The sequence below is a fragment of the Heterodontus francisci genome, chromosome 8 (genome assembly GCF_036365525.1).
Source record: "Heterodontus francisci isolate sHetFra1 chromosome 8, sHetFra1.hap1, whole genome shotgun sequence".
Classification (NCBI taxonomy): Eukaryota; Metazoa; Chordata; class Chondrichthyes; order Heterodontiformes; family Heterodontidae; genus Heterodontus; species Heterodontus francisci.
In genome coordinates, this window is record NC_090378.1 from 45,279,184 (window position 1) to 45,300,645 (window position 21,462).

Sequence of the window (21,462 nt, forward strand, 5' to 3'; positions counted from 1 at the left end):
ACATACTTTTCTTTTTCTCTTTTGCTGGTCGTGTAGACTTTTCCAGAAGTTGAGCCTCTGCCTGAAGGCCATACATCTGGGCAAGAATAGCAGGATCACTACCACCACTCTGTAGATAGACTAGTTTCAGTGCACTGGAAAGGAAGGAAGAAACCATGATAACGGAAATACAGATTTTACAGTAATGTCAGAAGTTAAGCCTCCAGCTTTAATATTCTTTAAAGGTCGCCATTGCATTTGCACCAGCAAAGCAGTCCCCAGCCCTGTACATTTTGCCACCAAGTAAACATTGAGACCAATGAAAAGTACATACCTAAAGTGTCCTAACTCTTCTTTTGTCGTTAGAGAAGCTGACTGAGCTGCTATGTATTTTTGGCATATTCTGTTTTATCTAAAATGTTATTAAGAGTTGAATATACAATTAGTAGAATCATAGAACTTTACAGTGCAGAAGGAGATGATTGAGCCCAGCACACTTGTGCAGCCTGTTCCAAAGAGCATCAATTTAGTTCCATTTCCTCGCTCTTTTCCCAAACCCTTTTATATTTTTCTTCCTCAAATATTTATCGACTATTTCTGGTAGGGAAATTCATGTTTGAACAAACTACTGTGTAAAAAGTATTATCCTAATCTCTCTTTTCCTTGACCTTCCATTAGAAGTTAGTAAGCAATGCTATGTTACTCAATTGGTGGATTGGGTGCTGAAGTTGATAATCTAACTGCTTTTTCATCTTTTTGGTCCTTTTCTACTGGCAATGTGAAAGTAAATTTTCATACTGAGAGCGCTCCCAGTAAACTGTAATCCATGTCCACTACATTGGCTTAAAATTCAGCCCTCATTGACAATGCTTCTGCAACCTGGCTGAAAACCACAAGTATGCAAAATGTATGAAAATCAATGTGATCCAAAGAGTTCTTTCATTTAAACATTTCATTCCTCATCTGGAAGTTTTAAATTTGTTGTTAGAGTGTTTCATTGCAAAGCGAAGCAGGAAAATGAACTGGTCAGGATAAGTGGCCGTCAGCAATTTAGATACCTAACAATTAAAGACATTTGTCAACAAAAGAACTAAAGCAAGATTTTTTTCTCTCACTTTCTGCTGACTTTAACTGGATCTGGGATAGTAGGGGAGACATTGCACTAGCTCCTCACCAATGGACACAGCATATGGGAATTTCTGCTGGAGCTGATGTGATTGGCGAATAAATGAGCACATTCCAAGTTTGGTAATGGCTGGGTGACATCATACATTACATTTTTCCATCATTATCGCCATATCGTCATTGGATGGCAGCATGTTATATTTCTGGTGTGTGGCATTCCTATGGTGAGTGGAAGGAAATTTAAAAATTACAAGGCTTCCCTAGCAGTGTACAATTGATTGCACTCCTGCATCCCACAAATCTCAAAATTATTTTAAAAGTTGTCCCTACTTTTCAGCTACCTGACAGGTAGCCAGTCCTACAGCACTGCTGGGGGCACCCAGTGCTTGAAGTGTTCAGTTCCTTTCTCCCATCCCAAAAGTTGGAAATCCTGCTGGGAACCTGCCCAAAAAATGTAAATGTGACTGTCTCTACGAAACTCACCAGAGCCCTAGGAGGAGGATAAGCAGGCGCAAAGTCCGCCAAATTGACCTTCCATCCAAGTGGACAATCATAGGAATACAGGAACAGAAGTAGTTCATTCAGCCCATTCTAATTAACTTCAGGTATCTATCTAAAGGACGTTTGATTATTGGCACAAGTTACTTAAAGCTTATTTCTTCTTTTTCTTTTGGGCCTCCTTATCTCGAGAGACAATGGATACGCGCCTGGAGGTGGTCAGTGGTTTGTGAAGCAGCGCCTGGAGTGGCTATAAAGGCCAATTCTGGAGTGACAGGCTCTTCCACAGGTGCTGCAGAGAAATTTGTTTGTTGGGGCTGTTGCACAGTTGGCTCTCCCCTTGCGCCTCTGTCTTTTTTCCTGCCAACTACTAAGTCTCTTCGACTCGCCACAATTTAGCCCTGTCTTTATGGCTGCCCGCCAGCTCTGGCGAATGCTGGCAACTGACTCCCACGACTTGTGATCAATGTCACACGATTTCATGTCACGTTTGCAGACGTCTTTATAACGGAGACATGAGCGGCCGGTGGGTCTGATACCAGTGGCGAGCTCGCTGTACAATGTGTCTTTGGGGATCCTGCCATCTTCCATGCGGCTCACATGGCCAAGCCATCTCAAGCGCCGCTGACTCAGTAGTGTGTATAAGCTGGGGGTGTTGGCCGCTTCAAGGACTTCTGTGTTGGAGATATAGTCCTGCCACCTGATGCCAAGTATTCTCCGAAGGCAGCGAAGATGGAATGAATTGAGACGTCGTTCTTGGCTGGCATACGTTGTCCAGGCCTCGCTGCCGTAGAGCAAGGTACTGAGGACACAGGCCTGATACACTCGGACTTTTGTGTTCCGTGTCAGTGCGCCATTTTCCCACACTCTCTTGGCCAGTCTGGACATAGCAGTGGAAGCCTTACCCATGCGCTTGTTGATTTCTGCATCTAGAGACAGGTTACTGGTGATAGTTGAGCCTAGGTAGGTGAACTCTTGAACCACTTCCAGAGCGTGGTCGCCAATATTGATGGATGGAGCATTTCTGACATCCTGCCCCATGATGTTCGTTTTCTTGAGGCTGATGGTTAGGCCAAATTCATTGCAGGCAGACGCAAACCTGTCGATGAGACTCTGCAGGCATTCTTCAGTGTGAGATGTTAAAGCAGCATCGTCAGCAAAGAGGAGTTCTCTGATGAGGACTTTCCGTACTTTGGACTTCGCTCTTAGACGGGCAAGGTTGAACAACCTGCCCCCTGATCTTATGTGGAGGAAAATTCCTTCTTCAGAGGATTTGAACGCATGTGAAAGCAGCAGGGAGAAGAAAATCCCAAAAAGTGTGGGTGCGAGAACACAGCCCTGTTTCACACCACTCAGGATAGGAAAGGGCTCTGATGAGGTCACTCCATAGTTGCCTCACAGCGACTAAAGCTTATAAAGCTCACCATTAAGTCTAGGCTTACAACAATGAATGGAATTTTGGACACTTGCTAAAGAACACTAAGTAATTTGAGGATTCAAAATTTTCATTACAGTTTTGTTCATTTGATTTAAAAAGCTAGAGACTGAGGTCTTTAAGATACTGGTAGGCATTAATAATAATACAAGTAGGTTAAACTAGACTCAAGGCAAAAGCACAAACTGCTACTTTAAGATTAGAAATTAAAGGATTTATAGCAGTTAAGATACTTCTGACCAGACATGATATTAAATCATAACTCAAGTTATGATTTAAAAATGTGTCAAATAGTGGCTAGGTCAACACTTGCATATGTGTATGATAGAAATCTGAATTAGATATATTCAGGATAGCCACAACTTGTTCATTTTTCCAGTGGGTAAACAATACTGTAACTCTATTTACATTTAAAAATATATTCTGCTCACCCTATTTCAGTGGATAGGCTGCCACTATTGGCAAACGATACAAAAGTAAGTGGTACTTTTTCTTCCTTTTTCTCTGCAGGAGAATTGTCTGTAACATTGACTGAGTCCTGTTTGGCACTAGGACAAGGACATATTTACAAGTCAGTAGAATTATATAGAATTTACAGCATAGAACTATAACTTTTATTTTATTCTTGTCAAAATAATAATTAGACTAATTATCTAGCAATCCAATCACATAGCACAAACCTCCTTGCCTGACATATCAAATTTTATTTTTCAGCTTCCTACTTGCATACGTTTTCCCCTTATTCTTTCCTTCCAACTGAGTATTGTAACAGCTATGATTCTAGGCTACTCAAAGTTTTAGAGGTGAGCTTTAGCCATGACTGGCATTCCAACCTAACTCCTAATGTGGAAAATGAAATCTGGCTATCAAACAAGATTATTAGGAAAATATTTAAATGCCGCAACATTATTACAAATGAAATTATAAATCATTGGTCCAAAATACTGCATTACACAAAAATATTCTAACTGAGAACTGCATTAAAAATATTGAAAGAGATTTTCTCTTTTTGACATCAGTTGGGGATTACAGCTGTCTGAATCATTAGACTGCATTATAAAGCAGTCACATTACTTCTGTATGGAGATATGAGACAAGGTGTCACCTTCTAATGCTGTCCCCTAATTAATGTAATCACAATAAAGTTGCAGCATTTGCATGTGCTGGGGGTATGGAGCAGGTGCTACAGTATTTATTCAGGCACAATGCAAAATGGCATACCAGTACTAATGTGATAAAATCGCTGATACAAGTATATCTTCCAGCTTCAGTTTGGTTTCGCCATTGCATCAATTTAGAAACTTCATTTACTGCTTTAATATTCAGATATTCAAAAACTGAAAAGCTATTATCAAACATTTCAAAGTTACATTCAATGTAGAATATTTGTAAATTCCTGTACACAAAGGATACACACAAAATTTTTTTAAATCAACACCAAGTTAGGCTAGCAGGATTTTACAGTGCTGTGACAACTAATGACTGATGTGCAGCAACTGATAACACAAAGAAAAATAAAATCAACCAAGTTAATCAATGAGAGAAACAGAATAAAAACTCCCTATTTTAATATCTGCTGTCCTTCCTGCAGGCAATCAAAGTATACTTCACATTTTTATGGCGTATGGTAGCATAGTAGTTATGTTACTGGATTAGTAACGTATCTGGTTCACTAATGTCCTTGAGGGAAGGAAATCTGCCATCCTTACCAGTCTGGCTTGCATGCAACTCCAGACCCACAAAAATGTGGTTTACTCTTAACTGCCCTCTGAAATGGCCTAGCAAATCATTCAAGGGCAATTAGGGATATGCAATAAATGACCCCACATCCTATGAATCAAAATAAAAATGAAGCTTTGAGCCCTCAAGACCATTCTTTTAAGTTCCTATCACAGTTTTTTCTGGTTAGTTTGCTACGACTGTTCTACTGTTCTCTTGTTCATTTATATACGTACATGGATTCCACCTGCAGCAATTCGATTTGCTCTCGGAGTGCATCTAAAGCTTGCTGGTTCTTCTCTTCCTGTGCCTTTAGTTCAAGCAACATCTGCTCAATATGGGCCGTGAAATGCTCTTTGGATGAGAGCTCCTCTAGCCGCTGACGAATTTCTTACAAAAATAAAGAAGTCCAATGACTTTTCAAATTCTGAACTGCTGTCTAAATATATGGAACAATCCACTCGAGGCATCATCAGTAAACTGTGCATTATAGCCCCAAAGTTGCAGGACTCTGCTCCTGGTGCAAGGCCTTAATTAATAATAGCACAAATTGGAGAATCAGATTGGACATCAATTGGCCTGTTTCACAGCGCTCATAATTTCCTAACTATTAAATTCAGTAGCCAGGAAATTGGCAGCCCTGCATATCAGACATACTGACTACCAGGCCTAATTCTCCATTCTGTGTTTCTGTTGAGTGAGTCTCTGCACCAGGAGCAGAATCAGAGTTTTGGAAATGGCAGAAGAGGCCAGCGGGGCTGAGGACAGGGAGATCAAATTAAACTTAACAGCTGGACCTCTATCATGCCCACATGGTTGGTTGCCTACCAACTTGAGGCATGGTGATTTGGAGGTAAGGTGGTGGGGGGGGGGGGGGGGCCGGGGTGCAGGGGGTGATGCGCTTGGGGTGGTGGAGAGAGATCAGGGCTGGGAGCAGAGCTGGGAAATAGAGAGACCATCGGGCCTGGAGGTGGGGGAGTGGTGGGGGGGGAAGGCCAGTAATAAAGGCGGGGGACACCAACGGCTTACTTGTTCCTGTTGGCCCAAGAGTGCTGGAAAAGACACTTACTTTGTGGAGCTGGCAGCTCCCGCCTCCCCTTCAATGCAGTAGCAGCTAATTTTAAATCATTATTTGGCCTCAGTTTTCACAGTGGAGGACACCAGTACCATCCCAATAGTAACAGGTAATGCAGAGGTTATAGAAAGGGCAGAACTTAGAACAATCATCACCACTAAGGAACAAGTACTGAGCAAACTATTGGGATAGAAGGCAGACAAGTCCTCAGGGCCTGATGGCCTACATCCGAGGGTCTTAAAGATAGTGGATCCATTGGTTATAATATTCCAAAATTCCCTGGATGCGGGAAAAGTGCCAGTGGATTGGAAAAATGCTAATATAACGCCCTTATTCAAAAGGGAGGGAGGCAGAAAGTAGGAAACTATAGACCAGTTAGTTTAACATCTGTTGTTGGGAAACTGCTAGAATCCATTATTGAGGAAGTAATAACAGGACATTTAGAAAGTCGAAACGCAATCCATCAGAGTCAGCATGGTTTTATGAAGGGTAAATCATGTTTGACTAATTTGCTAGAGTTCTTCGAAGATGTAACAAGTAAAGTGGATAATGGGGATCCTGTAGATGTAGTATATCTGGACTTCCAGAAGGCATTTGGTAAGGTGTCACATAAAAGGTTAATACACAAGGTAAGATCACATGTGGTTAGGGGCAATTTATTAGCTTGGATAGAGGATTGGCGAACCAACAGAAAACAGCGAGTCAGGATAAATGGGTTCTTTTCTGGTTGGCAAGATGTAATTAGTGGGGTGCCACAGGGTTTGGTCCTCGGGCCCCAACTATTTACAATCTATATTAATGACTTGGATGCAGGGATAGAAGGTAATATAGCCAAATTTGCAGATGATACTAAAATAGGTGGGACAGTAAGTTGCAATAAAGAAATAAGAAATTTACAAATGGATATGGATAGGTTAGGTGAATGGGCCAAAATTTGGCAGATGCAGTTTAACGTGGATAAATGTGAGGTTATCCACTTTGGTTGGAAGAATAGAAAGGCAAATTATCTAAATGGAGAGAAACGTCGAGTGCTTCGGTGCAGAGGGATCTGGGTTTCCTCGTGCATGAATCGCAGAAAACTAGTACGCAGGTCCAGCAGGTAATAAGGAAGGCAAATGGAATTTTGGTATTTATTGCTAAAGGAATAAAGTATAAAAGTAGGGAAGTGTTGCTGCAACCGTACAAGGCATTAGTGAGTCCGCACCTGGAGTACTGCGTACAGTTTTGGTCCACTTACTTGGAGGGATGCAGTTGCATTGGAGGCAGTTCAGAGGAGGTTCATATAATTGATTCCAGAGATGAGCGATTTGTCTTATGAAGAGAGATTGTGCAGTTTAGGCCTTTACTGTCTGGAATTTAGAAGAATGAGAGGAGATCTAATTGAGGTATATATGATGATTAAGGGGATTGACAAAGTAGACGTAGAGAGGATGTTTCCTCTTGTGGGGCAATCGAGAACAAGAGGTCATAGTTTTAGGATAAGGGGTAGCAGATTTAAAACAGAGATGAGGAGAAATTACATCTCTCAAAGGGCCATGAGTCTGGGGAATTCACTACCCCAGTGTGCGGTGGATGCCAGGACATTGAGTAAATTTGAGGAGATAGACAGATTTTTAATTAGTAATGGGTTGAAGGGTTATGGAGAAGGGGCAGCAAAGTTGAGTTGAGGCAGAGATGAGATCAGCCATGATCGTACTGAACAGCGGAGCAGGCTCGAGGGGCTGAATTGCCTACTCCTGCTCCTAGTTCTTATGCTATGCAATAACTGGGAGGTAGATTAACACGTCTGGTCTCCAGAATGTTCCTATCTTCTGCCTGATGATCACATGAATAGATACATCACATCCTGTCTGGTAATGGACTGCAGTTTTAGATACACCCCTTAAAGGTATACCACAAAAGCAACATTGTCCCACGGAGCAATTTTAGGGATTCTGAAATGGAGATGCAGCCAAGCATGTACCTTGGAGGACGCCTAACAAAGTTTAATCATGGTTGACATGTTGTAAGAGATAAATGGGACAAGAAGTGTTACTTTACAGGGGGTGTGCACATATGAAATGGCTTTTTTACTTTATAATTGCAGTTTTCATGTGAAGTTATGAAGAGTCATAAACACACTGTTGAGCCCTTCCCACTTGACCATATACACTGAACTCCTTAGGCAAATTTGTGAAATTAAAGTTTAGAAAACCCTGCTTCTCAATTCAATGGACTGAGACAAGATTATAACTTTATTTTTTTTTAAATAAAAGAAAGTTATAATCTTGTCTCAGTGCATTGAATTGAGAAGCAGGGTTTTAGCTTGCTGCAGCAATTAGAATTAATACTATATATTTATCTAGTATAAATCATTAAGGATATGTTATCACCCCTCACCCTGTCGAGTGGGACAGACCCAAGTCTCAATCAAGTAGTGACAATGGTTGCACTGACCTGAGTGCTAGAGATTTAAGACAACCTCTATCATCAATAAATGGGATAAGAACAAACAACAAAGAATAAAGAAAATTACAGCACAGGAACAGGCCCTTCAGCCCTCCAAGCCTGCGCCGATCCAGATCCTCTATCTAAACATGACGCCTATTTTCTAAGGGTCTGTATCTCTTTGCTTCCTGCCCAATCATGTATCTGTCTAGATACATCTTAAAAGACGCCATCATGCCCGCGTCTACCACCTCCTCTGGCAACGCGTTCCAGGCACCCACCACCCTCTGCGTAAAGAACTTTCCATGCATATCTCCCCTAAACTTTTCCCCTCTCACTTTGAACTCGTGACCCCTAGTAATTGAATCCCCCACTCTGGGAAAAAGCTTCTTGCTATCCACCCTGTCTATACCTCTCATGATTTTGTACACCTCAATCAGGTCCCCCCTCAACCTCCGTCTTTCTAATGAAAATAATCCTAATCTACTCAACCTCTCTTCATAGCTAGCGGCCTCCATGCCAGGCAACATCCTGGTGAACCTCCTCTGCACCCTCTCCAACGCATCTACATCCTTTTGGTAATGTGGCGACCAGAACTGCACGCAGTATTCCAAATGTGGCCGAACCAAAGTCTAATACAACTGTAACATGACCTGCCAACCCTTGTACTCAATACCCCGTCCGATGAAGGAAAGCATGCCGTATGCCTTCTTGACCACTCTATTGACCTGCGTTGCCACCTTCAGGGAACAATGGACCTGAACACCCAAATCTCTCTGTACATCAATTTTCCCCAGGACTTTTCCATTTACTGTATAGTTCACTCTTGAATTGGATCTTCCAAAATGCATCACCTCGCATTTGCCCTATTGAACTCCATCTGCCATTTCTCTGCCCAACTCTCCAATCTATCTATATTCTGCTGTATTCTCTGACAGTCCCCCTTCACTATCTGCTACTCCACCAATCTTAGTGTCGTCTGCAAACTTGCTAATCAGACCACCTATACTTTCCTCCAAACCATTTATGTATATCACAAACAACAGTGGTCCCAGCACGGATCCCTGTGGAATACCACTGGTCACACGTCTCCATTTTGAGAAACTCCCTTCCACTGCTACTCTCTGTCTCCTTCTGCCCAGCCAGTTCTTTATCCATCTAGCTAGTACACCTTGGACCCCATGCGCCTTCACTTTCTCCATCAGCCTACCATGGGGAACCTTATCAAACGCCTTACTGAAGTCCATGTATATGACATCTACAGCCCTTCCCTCATCAATCAACTTTGTCACTTCCTCAAAGAATTCTATTAAGTTGGTAAGACATGACCTTCCCTGCACAAAACCATGTTGCCTATCACTGATAAGCCCATTTTCTTCCAAATGGGAACAGATCCTATCCCTCAGTATCTTCTCCAGCAGCTTCCCTACCACTGACGTCAGGCTCACCGGTCTATAATTACCTGGATTTTCCCTGCTACCCTTCTTAAACAAGGGGACAACATTAGCAATTCTCCAGTCCTCCGGGACCTCACCCGCGTTTAAGGATGCTGCAAAGATATCTGTTAAGGCCCCAGCTATTTCCTCTCTCGCTTCCCTCAGTAACCTGGGATAGATCCCATCCGGACCTGGGGACTTGTCCACCTTAATGCCTTTTAGAATACCCAACACTTCCTCCCTCCTTATGCCGACTTGACCTAGAGTAATCAAACATCTGTCCCTAATCTCAACATCAGTCATGTCCCTCTACTCGGTGAATACCGATGCAAAGTACTCGTTTAGAATCTCACCCATTTTCACTGACTCCACGCATAACTTTCCTCCTTTGTCCTTGAGTGGGCCAATCCTTTCTCTCGTTACCCTCTTGCTCCTTATATATGAATAAAAAGCTTTGGGATTTTCCTTAACCCTGTTTACTAAAGATATTTCATGACCCCTTTTAGCCCTCTTAATTCCTCGTTTCAGATTGGTCCTACATTCCCAATATTCTTTCAAAGCTTCGTCTTTCTTCAGCCTCCTAGACCTTATGTATGCTTCCTTTTTCCTCTTAGCTAGTCTCAATTTCACCTGCCATCCATGGTACCCTAATCTTGCTATTTCTATCCCTCATTTTCACAGGAACATGTCTCTCCTGCACGCTAATCAACCTCTCCTTAAAAGCCTCCCACATATCAAATGTGGATTTACCTTCAAACAGCTGCTCCCAATCTACATTCCCCAGCTCCTGCCGAATTTTGGTATAGTTGGCCTTCCCCCAATTTAGCACTCTTCCTTTGGGACCACTCTCGTCTTTGTCCATGAGTATTCTAAAACTTACGGAATTGTGATCACTATTCCCAAAGTAGTCCCCTACTGAAACTTCAACCACCTGGCCGGGCTCATTCCCCAACACCAGGTCCAGTATGGCCCCTTCCCAAGTTGGACTATTTACATACTGCTCTAGAAAACCTTCCTGGATGCTCCTTACAAATTCTGCTCCATCTGGACCTCTAACACTAAGTGAATCCCAGTCAATGTTGGGAAAATTAAAATCTCCTATCACCACCACCCTGTTGCTCCTACATCTTTCCATAATCTGTTTACATATTTGTACCTCTATCTCACGCTCGCTGTTGGGAGGCCTGTAGTACAGCCCCAACATTGTTACCGCACCCTTCCTATTTCTGAGTTCTGCCCATATTGCCTCACTGCTCGAGTCCTCCATAGTGCCCTCCTTCAGCACAGCTGTGATATCCTCTTTGACCAGTAATGCAACTCCTCCACCCCTTTTACCTCCCTCTCTATCCCGCCTGAAGCATCGATATCCTGGGATATTTAGTTGCCAATCATGCCCTTCCCTCAACCAAGTCTCAGTAATAGCAATAACATCATACTCCCAGGTACTAATCCAAGCCCTAAGTTCATTTTCCTTACCTACTACACTTCTTGCATTAAAACAAATGCACCTCAGACCACCAGTCCCTTTGCGTTCATCATCTGCTCCCTGTCTACTCTTCCCCTTAGTCACGCTGACTTCATTATCTAGTTCCTTACAGGCTTTAGTTACTACCTCCTTACTGTCCACTGACCTCCTCATTTGGTTCCCATCCCCCTGCCACATTAGTTTAAACCCTCCCCAACAGCGTTCGCAAAAGCACCCCCAAGGACATTGGTTCCAGTCCGGCCCAGGTGTAGACCGTCCAATTTGTAATAGTCCCACCTCCCCCAGAACCGGTCCCAATGTCCCAAAAATCTGAACCCCTCCCTCCTGCACCATCTCTCAAGCCACGCATTCATCCTGACTATTCTTTCATTTCTACTCTGACTATCACGTGGCACTGGTAGCAATCCTGAAATTACTACCTCTGAGGTCCTACTTTTTAACTTGGCTCCTAACTCCCTAAATTCTGCTTGTAGGACCTCATCCCGTTTTTTACCTATATCATTGGTGCCTATGTGCACAACGACAACTGGCTGTTCACCCTCCCCTTTCAGAATGTTCTGCAGCCGATCTGAGACATCCCTGACCCGTGCACCTGGGAGGCAACATACCATTCGGGAGTCTCGTTTTCGACCACAGAACCGCCTATCTACTCCCCTTACAATCGAATCCCCGATGACTATAGCCCTTCCACACTTTTTCCTGCCCTTCCGAACAGCAGAGCCAGCCACGGTGCCATGAACCTGGCTACTGCTGCCTTCCCCTGGTGAGCCATCTCCCTCAACGGTATCCAAAACGGTCTACCTGTTTTGGAGAGAGATGACCGCAGGGGACACCTGCAATGCCTTCCTGCTCTTTCTCTGCCTTTTGGTCACCCATTCCCTGTCTCCCTCAGCAATCCTAATCTGCGGTGTGACCAATTCGCTAAACGTGCTATCCACGACCTCCTCAGCATCGCGGTTGCTCCAAAGTGAGTCCATCCGCAGCTCCAGAGCCGTCATGCGGTCTAACAAGAGCTGCAGCTGGACACACTTCCTGCACGCGAAGGAGTCAGGGACATCAGCCGTGTCCCTGAGCTCCCACATTGAGCAAGAGGAGCATAACACGGGTCTGAGATCTCCTGCCATTTTTAATCTTAAGCTTAATTTAGTCTTAACTTCGATAAATTAAAAGTGAAAAATGAAATAACTGAGAAGTGAATAAGCTGCAGAAAAAGGGCTGGCTCAGGAACCATGTTAAATATAAAAATGAGTTAAAAATTGGGTTAAAAAAAAAAGAAAATGGCATGTGGACCTGAGAAATGCTATTGAGGAGCACAACAGTGCCACCTAGAGTCTGGAGGACTAAGAGGCTTGACATTAACAAAATGACTCCTGACAACGCAGCCCAGCGCCAGCGTCATCAGAACGCTCCCAGATTCACAAATGTGCAGAAAGGACTCTTGCTGACAGTATGGTGCTGCACATGCGCAGGCTACGTCATCACCCGGTTTGCCAGGACTAATTCGCACATGTGCGTGAAAACGTCATCTCGTGCAGCAACATCTGCTTGCCACTCGCTCCCTCCTCGGTTGCTCGCTCCCTGCTTCACCCGCCCTCACCTGTCAGCCACTTCCTCCCCGCTCCTGGCTTCACTGCTTCCGCCTCTCTGCTCCCCGCTCCGTCCTGCGATCTCCACTTTCCTTCCCCACATGGGGGAAGTGGGGGAGGGAGAGAGCGTAAAGATAGGTAGGGGAGGGGAGTGAGATTGCGAGCGGGCGGAAGCGGGGAGCAGAAGCAGGAGGGAGCAGGGAGCACAGCCAGAGCAGAGGGGAAGAAGTGGTGAGGCATGGAAAGTGTGGCTGGCGGGAGAGTGGGGGTTGGTGGTGAAGCGGGGAGCGAGTGGCCGAGGGGGGAGAAGTGGCGAGGCGGGAACAGAACAGTGAGCAGACAGGCGCAGGAGGTAGTGGCAAAGAGAAGCTCCATGGCAGGAGGGAGTGGGGTACCGTTGGGGGTGGGATGGAGATGGCAATTGCAACCACTGTGGGGACTTGGGTTTCATTTGTTTTTGTGATAAATTGAGCAGCGCCATCTTTACGACCAATTTGCGCATGAGTAAGTACTGCACCACTTAATGGTTGTGTTGTCAACAAACGCAGCCTTACATTAAAGATGTGTAACACCTATATGCTGCCATATACTTCAATATTTGTGTGATGTTGTCAATGTTAATGGATATCAAGCTGGGAAAAAAGTACAGAAAGTATGCAACATATGCAAGGTTTAACATGCCAAAGTTATACAAGAGAGAAAATTGAGCAAAAATAATTTTAACTATCACCCTCTTTCCATATTGTCCTACTTCAATGGTCCATTGGTTGGAGTCATAACGAGCACAAAGGAAGTTGTTGGAAGCCAATCATCTGAGCCCTGGGAAATCACTGCAGGAGTTCCTCAGGGTAATGTCCTAAGCCCAACCATCTACAGCTACTTCATCAATGACCTTCCCTCCAATGAGGTCAGAAGTGCAGATGTTAGCTAAAGATTGCAGTGTTCAGTACCATTCGAGACTTCTCAAATAATGAAGCAGTCCATGCCTGCATGCAGCAAGACCTGGACAACATTCAGGTTTGGGCTCATAAGTGGCAAGTAACCTTTACGTCACTCAAGTGCCAGGCAAGGACCATCTCAAACGAGAGAGAATCTAACCATCTCCCCTTGACGTTCAATGGTATTACCATCGCTGAACTCCGCACTATCAACATTCTGGAGGTTACCATTGACCAGAAACTAAACTGGACCAGTCATATAAATACTGTGGCGACAAGCATCCGATACCAGCGAAGATTGAAGCTCTAAGATTATTGATTAAATGCTATCTTTGCCAGAAGGATAATAATTGCTGTGGTCTCTTAGGTAACCGAATAATGTAACATGCATTTTATTGAAAAGGCTTCAATGACTCTGCAAGAGAAAACAGGATGATATAAAGTTTCCTACCATCTCTCTGCTGCTCCAAATCCCTGTTTCGAGCTTGAATATCTGCTAGCTGTCGACCATGCACCTCTGCTATTTCTCGCATTCGTTCCTGGTGTTCCCAGTCCCTCTGGATTCTGGGGTTAATCTCATGCTATTCAATATTGACAATAAGTATAACTTAGTGTTATAAGGCATTGACATAATTTTAAGTAGTTACCTTCAGAGATGAACCCAAATGGCTGTCCAAATCAATAATGCTTTTTTTCTTAGAATCATACTATCTTCATTTATTACACATGGTTTTCATGGCCACTTTTGACAATGTAGGCCATTACATGCCAGTATAAAGGTGCAAGTATAACAATAAGTATTAATTCTTTGAGCTAAATAAATCACCCACTGCTTCAGGATCATCCTGTAAATCTGAGATTGCCAAACCCAGGGGTGGGTTCAGAATCTTGGGTCCTGGACAGTAAACAAACAGCTGCTTCTGATACACAGTAATCTGTTACTATGCAACAAAAACAGCTGTGATTGGCCCAATTTTCACTTTTAGAAATCAGTCGGAATTCAAATATTTGCTATTACCAGCAAAAAATGTCTGGGGAGATCTGCTGTAGCTCAAAGATAACTCCAAGGTTCTTACTTCATGAACCACTGGCTCATTAAACACCTATCCTCATCCTCTCCACCCTCACCTCAAACAGCTGCAAGGGAGATCACGGCCTTTTTTGGTCACTAAGATTGTAGGCAGTTAACACTGATTCTCCCTTCTCCTTGATTACCAAGTCAACTCCCCCACTCCTGTCCTGGTATCCCCTTCCCAAGCCCTGATCCTGTGTCTTTCTTTAGTTTCTTTACTGCCCTTCATGTCTTCTCCAAACTCATTTCATCCATGAGACCCATGCCTGCTCCCTTGACTCTATTTTCACTAAAATGCTGAGTGCTCAACTTCCCTTCCTAGCCGCATGCTAGCTGACGTTGGTTTCCCAGTTCTGCTTCACCTCTCCTGGAGTAGTAACATCCATTCAAAACTCTCTTCAACCCCCTCAAAATAACTTCCTGCCGCTGTCCCGTTACTACATACTGCCCCATTGCCAACCTCCCTTTCCTCTCCAAGGTCCTTGAATGTATTTCCAAGTCAGAGTCTACCTTTCTGCTTGTTCAAATCTCTCCAATCAGGTTTCTGTATTCAGTGGTGGAAGGGTCCTGATTTCAGCGTGAGGGTGAAGGGAGTGAGTTTCCTGAGAGGATTTCAGCTCATGGTGGTGACGGGAGAGGTGGTGGGAATGGAAGTTGGGAATTGCTTTCTACTCAATGGGGAGGGGATCACAATCTCTGTTCATTTTAGGGTAGATGTTTTTGCCTTTATGCTAAGTTGTGAGAATCGATATTCTCCTCCCAGCTCATTTCTCCCCACAATTCTGCCGCTTTTGCCAAAATTCTTTCATAAATCCTACATTGTTTAGCTGTTGGGCTATCTAAACTGCCTTCAGTGACTGACTTTAAAAAAGTGCGTTATAGACTTAGCCAATTGATTTCACCTATTAGAATCATAATTTTTTTTTACTGCACAGTAGTTGGCTTTTTCAATTGGCTGGTTCCTGGGAGGTCGCAACCATCAATTTTTAATTAAATGATAACATAGGGATTACTGAGTGTGGTGCTTGGGCTGTCACGCTCTGCTAGCTGGTGCCTCATTGTAATGAATTAGTCACGTGACAGTATATTTATATGTACAGTACCTTTGGAATCCTCACTCACTTTTTCAAAATTTGCTATACACATTTAGAAAATGTCCCTCATTCAACAAAATTGTCTGGGCATTTTTAAAATAAAAACGATTGAAGAATGTTCAGGCCTCGCTATTTGTTGGAAAATTGACTAGGGAAAAACCATTTCCTCTGGTTGCCAGTCAGTGATGCGAGGTTATCAATTTAAAATTGTCACAAAGAGAATAAATAAAGTGGTAAGGAGCAACTTCTTTATGCAGAGATCTGTTAGATCTGACACAGGGAGTAAATGACGCAACGATCATTGTATCTTTGAGAGAAAAGTGGATAAATATTTGAAGCAGAGGAATATACAGGGATATGGGACTGCAAGAACAGCAGTGGGGATTGCTTTGAAGCGTTCTAAGAATCAACATTGGGGCAAATAGCCTCCTTCTTTGCTGAAACCTTCTATGGTTCATGTTATGTGCAAGTAAAAGAAAAATATAATCTATTTGGATGCAGTGTTTAATTGCAGGCAAAAAGAATTGCTAGTTAAAATCTCAATTACAGGATTATGGTAAATAGCTCACAAATTAAGTCATAAGCTTTCACATACCTCTCCTTGCCAGGATTTGTATGTGGGCAAGTTCTCTTCAATTGACATCCTCAGTTTGTGAAACTAAATGTACAAAAAAAAGAAATCAGAAAGCAATGCACAGATCTATTGTTTAAAAAATCCCTGATTAGCAAAAAGGCTTAGTTTTTTATATATATATCTTTTCATCCATTTTTTAAAAAGCAAACAACTACAAATGTCAAAAATCTGGAATGAAAACAGGAATTGCTGGAAACCCTCAGAAGGTCAGACCACATTTGTGGAGAGAATTTACAAATTAATGTTTCAGGTGTAGACTTTTCATCAGTTATCTTCATAGATACTGACCGACTACCTGATTTGATCAAAATGCTGGAAACAAACAACTTTTTTTTCTTCACTAGTAATCTGTGGAAAGAGAAGCAAAGTTAACGTTTCGGGTCACAGATGCTGCCAGACCTGCTGAGTGGTTCCAGCATTTCTTGTTTTTAATTTCAGATTTCCAGCATCCGCAGTATTTTGCTTTTATTTTTTTTCTTCACACCACTTTTCTTCTCCATCTTTCCTGAAGCCGTTTCTTCTTTTCCAGGGTTCCAAAGGCACCAAATGCTCTTCAGTTTCTCACCCATGTGGTCATTACTCCTATACAAGCTTGACAGTGAATTCCAGCACACTCAATCCTGAGGGGCAAAATAGGCAAGCACAATTCTGTCCTGCTCCACCATCTGCGTAGCTGCAGTTTCAGTAGGGGTCATTGAATAACAATCAGGAGCGGAAAATCTAGCCAATTAACTCCTTCCAAACAAATATTAACCAATTCAGCACAAAACAGCGATTAAACCCAAAACTTTCCTTGTTTGCTAGGTTCAGCTATGCAATGAATAAACTCACAGGAGTGTTAGAATGGTAATAGTATATTTTAGTTCTGGACAAATATTAAGCTTCTCTATCTTTTCTAAGTATTTCTAACTGATCTAGTTGAAAAAGAACTATATTGTTTGGAGTTACATTTATCCAGTATTTTGTAAGAAATTACCATACAAAAGCTGATTTTCTGCTCGGGTTTCGATAGCAATACTCCCACCATGCTTTCGGGGCAATGACTCTTCCTCAAACTTCTCCTGAGTCAAACAAACGTTCATACCACAAGGTTCCCTCAACAGTTCCAAGGTGCCATTTGCCATGTCATCAAACCATATCCCATTCACTATTACATAAAATTCCAATGGATTAAAGCACACTGCATTCACTACCATTTTGTGTAATTTCAAAATACCAAGCTACAAATGTTCATGCTTAGTGAACAGAATTCCAATTTAGCACCTTGAGTTTGTCAGTCCCCTTGTGATAAATTCCTCAATTCAAACACAAGATTTAAATTTATTTGCTCAGCACATGGAATATTGCCAACCCACACCAGATCTCACTTAGAGTCATGAGCACACTGTAGAAGTGTGTCACTTCAGTATTCACATAGTTTTATTAAATAGCTGATTGCAAAGATTTGCATAAGTTATTTTTATTCACAATTTCAAGAAACTATAATACAAGCAATACATTTTGCAACTAGCTCCATGTTTATGAGTATTCAGATGTTTTTATTTTGGAATGTAATCTATGATGTTCATCAAAAGTGATATGAAAAGACACTGATCTGCAGTCTTCACAGAAGGTAATCTCCAGAACACCAGCCAAATTCCTTAAACACCAGCAAGAGTGGGAGCAGAGCAAGACCAGTGGCAGGGTATAAAGAGTGGCTGCAGAGTAGGCCCGAGAGCAGCAGTGAGACCGAGCGGAATGAGAGGGACAGCAGAGTATAAAGAGCACAGCAGCATAGACCTGAGAGTAGCAGTGAGAGTGAGAGCAGAGCGAGACCGGCGATGGCTTATAAAGAGCTACGTTCAGAGCAGACTGACTCCCTTTGAGAAAAGAAAAAAGAAAAATCAAAATGTGATGTCATAGGAAAGCAGGTACGTGGTTGGTGAGTATTTCTCTTTTTCCCCTCTATTTCATTCAAACCAGGAGTCAGGAATTTAAAATTGCAATCAGGCCAAGTATAACAGGAGGTGAATTAATTATAGGAGTATTATCACAAAGCAGGTCTAGAGGTATTAACTAAAATTAATGGTTTAAACAAGGTACCAACTAGATTCTAAAAGAGGGAAGAGAGTTTTTTTTTTTAAGATCATGGATGGACAGTTAAGACCTGTTGCTTGCAATTCCTGAAAAATGTTGGAACTTCAGACACTGCGCCTTGGAGGACCACATGTGTAGAAAGTGTCTCCAGTTGCTTGAGCTCAAGCTCAGGGTTTCCGAGCTTGAGGGGCAGCTGGAGTCACTGCGAAGGATCAAGGAGGAGAGTTTCCTGGATCGTACTTTCCAGGAGGTGGTCATCCCACAGGCAGTGAATGTTCATGGGAATGGATGGGTGGCCATCCAGAAGAGTAGGAAGAGGCAGGAAATGCAGCAATCTTCAGGGTAACTGATACTCAGCATTGTAGACTGCTGGGCGCGATGACAGCTTGAAGGAGTGCAGTTCAACTCAAAACTGGGCATCCATGAGGCGCTGTTGGCCATCAGCAGCAGCAGAATTGTACTCAACCACAATCTGTAACCTCATGGCCCAGCACATCAACCACTCTACCATTACCATCAAGCCAAATGACTAACCCTAGTTCAATGAAGAGTGCAGGAGGGCATGCCAGGAGCAGCACCAGGCATACCTCAAAATGAGGTGTCAACCTGGTGAAGCTACAACCCAGGTCTACTTGCATGCCAAACAGCATAAGCAGCATTCGATAGACAGAGCTAAGCGATCCCATAACCAACGGATCAGATCTAAGCTCTGCAGTCCTGCCACATCCAGCCGTGAATGGTGGTGGACAATTAAACAACTAACAGGAGGAGGAGGCTCCACAAATATCCCCATCCTCAATGATGGGGGAGCCCAGCAGATCAGTGCGAAAGATAAGGCTGAAGCATTTGCAACAATCTTCGGCCAGAAGTGCCAAGTGGATGATCCATCTCTGCCTCCTCCTGAAGTCCCCAGCATCACAGATGCCAGACTTCAGACAATTCGATTCACTTCTTGTGATATCAAGAAACGACTGAAGGCACTGGATACTGCAAAGGCTATGTGCCCTGACAACATTCCGGCAATACTACTAAAGACCTGTGCTCCAGAACTTGCCGCGCCCCTAGCCAAGCTGTTCCAGTACAGCGACAACACTGGCATCTACCCAGCAAAGTGGAAAATTGCCCAGGTATGTCCTGTGCACAAAAAGCAGGACATATCCAACCTGGACAATTACTGCCCCATCAGTCTCGATATTCAGTAAGGTGATGGAAGGGGTCATCGACAGTGCTATCAAGCAGCACTTACACAGCAATAACCTGCTCAGTGATTCTCAGTTTGGGTTCCACCAGGGTCACTCAGCTCCTGACTTCATTACAGCCTTGATTCAAACATAGAGAAAAGAGCTGAACTCAAGAGGTGAGGTGAGAGTGACTGCTCTTGACATCAAGGCAGCATTTGATCGAGTATGGCATCAAGGAGCCCTAGCAAAACTGGAGTCAATGGGAATCAGGGGGAATGCTCTCTGCTGGTTGGAGTCATACTTAGCGCAAAGGAAGATGGTTGAGGTGGTTGGAGGTCAACCATCTCAGCTCCAGAACATCATTGCAGAAGTTCCTAAGGGTAGTGTCCTAGGCCCAACCATCTACAGCTGCTTCATAAATTACCTTCCTTCAATCATAAAGTCAGAGGTGGGGATGTTCGCTGATCATTACACAATGTTTAGCACCATTCGCGACTCCTCAGATACTGAAGCAGTCGGTGTAGAAATGCAACAAGACCTGGACAACATCCAGGCTTGGGCTGATAAGTGGCAAGTAACATTTGCGCCACACAGGTTCCAGGCAATGATCATCTCCAACAAGAGAGAATCTAACCATCTCCCCTTGATGTTCAATGGCATTACAATCGCCAAATCCTCCACTATCAACATCCTGTGGGGTTACCATTGACTAGAAACTGAACTGGAGTAGCCATATAAATACCATGGATACAAGAGCAGGTCAGGTGAGTAACTCACCTCCTGACTCCTCAAAGCCTGTCCATGATCGACAAGGCATATGTCAGAAGTGTGATGGATGGGTGCAACTCCAACAGCACTCAAGAAGCTCGACACTATCCAGGACAAAGCAGCCCGCTTGACTGGCACCGCATCCACAAACATTCACTCCCTCCACCACCGACGCACAGTGGCAGCAGTGTGGACCATCTACAAGATGCACTGCAGGAATGCACCAGGGCTTCTTTGAAGCACCTTCCAATCCCACGACCTCTACCAGCTAGAAGGACAAGGCCAGCAGTTGCATGGGAACACCACCAGCTGCAAGTTCCCCTCCAAGCCTCACAGCATCCTGATTTGGAACTATATCACCTTTCCTTCACTGTTGCTGGGTCAGAATCATGGAATAACCTTCCCAACAGCACCGTGGGTGTACCTACACCACATGGACTGCAGCGGTTCAAGACGACGACTCACCACCACCTTCTCGAGGGCAATTATTGATGGGCAATAAATGCTCTCCTCGCCAGCGGTTCAAGAAGACGGCTCACCATCACCTTCTCGAGGGCAATTATTGATGGGCAATAAATGCTGTCCTAGCCATGGCCTACATCCCATGAATGAATTAAAAAAAGTTCAAACCATGGCACCAATGGACAAGGAACTGCAGGGGTTGGAGAGTGGTGGCGGTGGGGGGGGAACAGCAAAGTGTAGAAATGCAGTCATTGAAGGAGATTTCAGAGTTAGGGAAATCGACAGGCGTTGCTGTAACCATTGTCATGCAGGCCCCCTCCTGCCACATGAATATTAAAAATTTAAAATGGTGCTGGGAAGAAAAGGGGGCCTATCACAAGAAATTGCCAGGCGCCTCACTGGAAAGACCGTTTTTTGCATGCTAGCAGACAGTGTTTGAAAAAAGGACCCAGTTCCTGCTTCCCCAATACA

General features: G+C 43.6%; 1 protein-coding gene across 6 annotated transcripts in view; it reads right to left on the reverse strand.

Moving 5' to 3' along the window:
* ccdc17 (coiled-coil domain containing 17) overlaps positions 1-21,462 on the reverse strand; it is a 161,110-nt gene that overhangs the window by 113,337 nt on the left and 26,311 nt on the right. For 3 of the 6 annotated variants that reach the window (XM_068037062.1, XM_068037061.1, XM_068037067.1), the window contains 5 exons: positions 16,466-16,528; positions 14,156-14,285; positions 4,993-5,146; positions 3,469-3,585; positions 7-134 (listed from right to left, as the gene is read on the reverse strand). In XM_068037062.1, coding sequence (XP_067893163.1) covers positions 7-134; positions 3,469-3,585; positions 4,993-5,146; positions 14,156-14,285; positions 16,466-16,528 — 592 coding nt within the window. The other 3 variants (XM_068037063.1, XM_068037064.1, XM_068037065.1) reach the window with 3 other exon arrangements.